This window comes from Nematolebias whitei, chromosome 18 (genome assembly GCF_014905685.2).
Source record: "Nematolebias whitei isolate Nwh7 chromosome 18, NemWhi1, whole genome shotgun sequence".
Classification (NCBI taxonomy): Eukaryota; Metazoa; Chordata; class Actinopteri; order Cyprinodontiformes; family Rivulidae; genus Nematolebias; species Nematolebias whitei.
The window spans coordinates 40,416,028-40,417,274 of record NC_056515.1 but is presented as its reverse complement, the minus strand read 5'-3'; the positions used below and the strand labels follow the sequence as shown (position 1 = coordinate 40,417,274).

General features: G+C 39.9%; 1 protein-coding gene across 1 annotated transcript in view; it reads left to right on the top strand.

The window, feature by feature from the left end:
* LOC119424596 (one cut domain family member 2-like) overlaps nt 1–677 on the top strand; it is a 2,537-nt gene extending 1,860 nt beyond the window's left edge. Inside the window, exon 2 of the mRNA XM_037692084.1 lies at nt 439–677. Coding sequence (XP_037548012.1) covers nt 439–677 — 239 coding nt within the window. The remainder of the gene's footprint in view (nt 1–438) is intronic.
* The last annotated feature ends 570 nt before the right edge of the window (nt 678–1,247 follow it).

Sequence of the window (1,247 nt, the reverse complement as noted above, 5' to 3'; positions counted from 1 at the left end):
ATATATGTATATGTATATATATATATATGTATATGTATATATATATAGACCAAGGTTTTTACAGAGAACATCTTGAAAAATATGAAGAACAAAATACAGATTTCCATTTATTAATGACACTTCTGCATTCATCTTATTTGGAGGAACTAGAACCACAAACACTGTTGTCTGCCATTGTAAAATAATATTCCCTGAGGCTCCTCCCCAATGCGTAAGATGCGTCAAAAGTGGACCAATAACAAGCAAGCATTCAAGATGGACGTTTTCCAGAACAAATTGGAACATTTTTCATCGGTGCTGTCAAAATCATCAGTCATTGATTAAATTCTGACACTGTCCATTCACAAAAGCATAAAACATCCTTCGGGGCCCCTGAAATGCCGGGGCCCCGGGCTGCAGCCCCTGTAAGCCCCTGCTAAAATCCGGCCCAGCCTTCAGGAGACACAGGAGGAGACACAGGAGGAGACACAGGAGGAGAGCCGGTGGTCTCTGGGGGGTGGCGGTGGAGGAGGTGCAGGGGAGGCTGTTCTGAGAGCCACACCGCCCCCTTCAGTCCACCCCGGGCTCTACAGGAACCCCTGGGACCGGACCAGACAGGTCCAGCTGCTGAGGGGGAACCTGAGCAGAACTTTAAACTGAAGTCGGACCCGGTCCTCCAGATCCACACCGGGTTTTGAAGACCCGGATCACGGTCTGTTCCTGCCAGATCTGCTGGACCTGGTGGACCTGGTTCCTAAAGACGGGCCCAGGACTGTTGAGTCCAAACAGGAAACGTCTCGTTGTCTGAACCGCAGCAGCTTCCTGTTCTGCTCCGGCCCAGAACCAAAGATCCGAACCAGAACTCATGAGAAACAGAACGGACGCTGGAGTTTTTATTCTCACAGTTTAATTTTAATTTACAGGAAAGTTTATCTTTTTACAAAAAAATTAATTAATTTTAAAAATCACATGATCTAAAAAATATAAAAGAAAACAACTAAAAAATAATTTATTTGTAAAACTTGAAAATGTTTTTATTAAAATAAACAATAATTAGTCAAACCTCTGTCTAATAATAAAATAAATTAATTTATTCATCTGCAGCAATAAAATGTTTTATTTTAACTTCACTGATAATTTATATGTTCATGAATCTGCAGTGACTTTATTTAATAAATGTATTGATTATTAATAATGTTTAATAATGATTAATAATCATTAATAATGACGTCTGTTGGAAGTTTTAAACTTTAATCAGGTTTAAATCT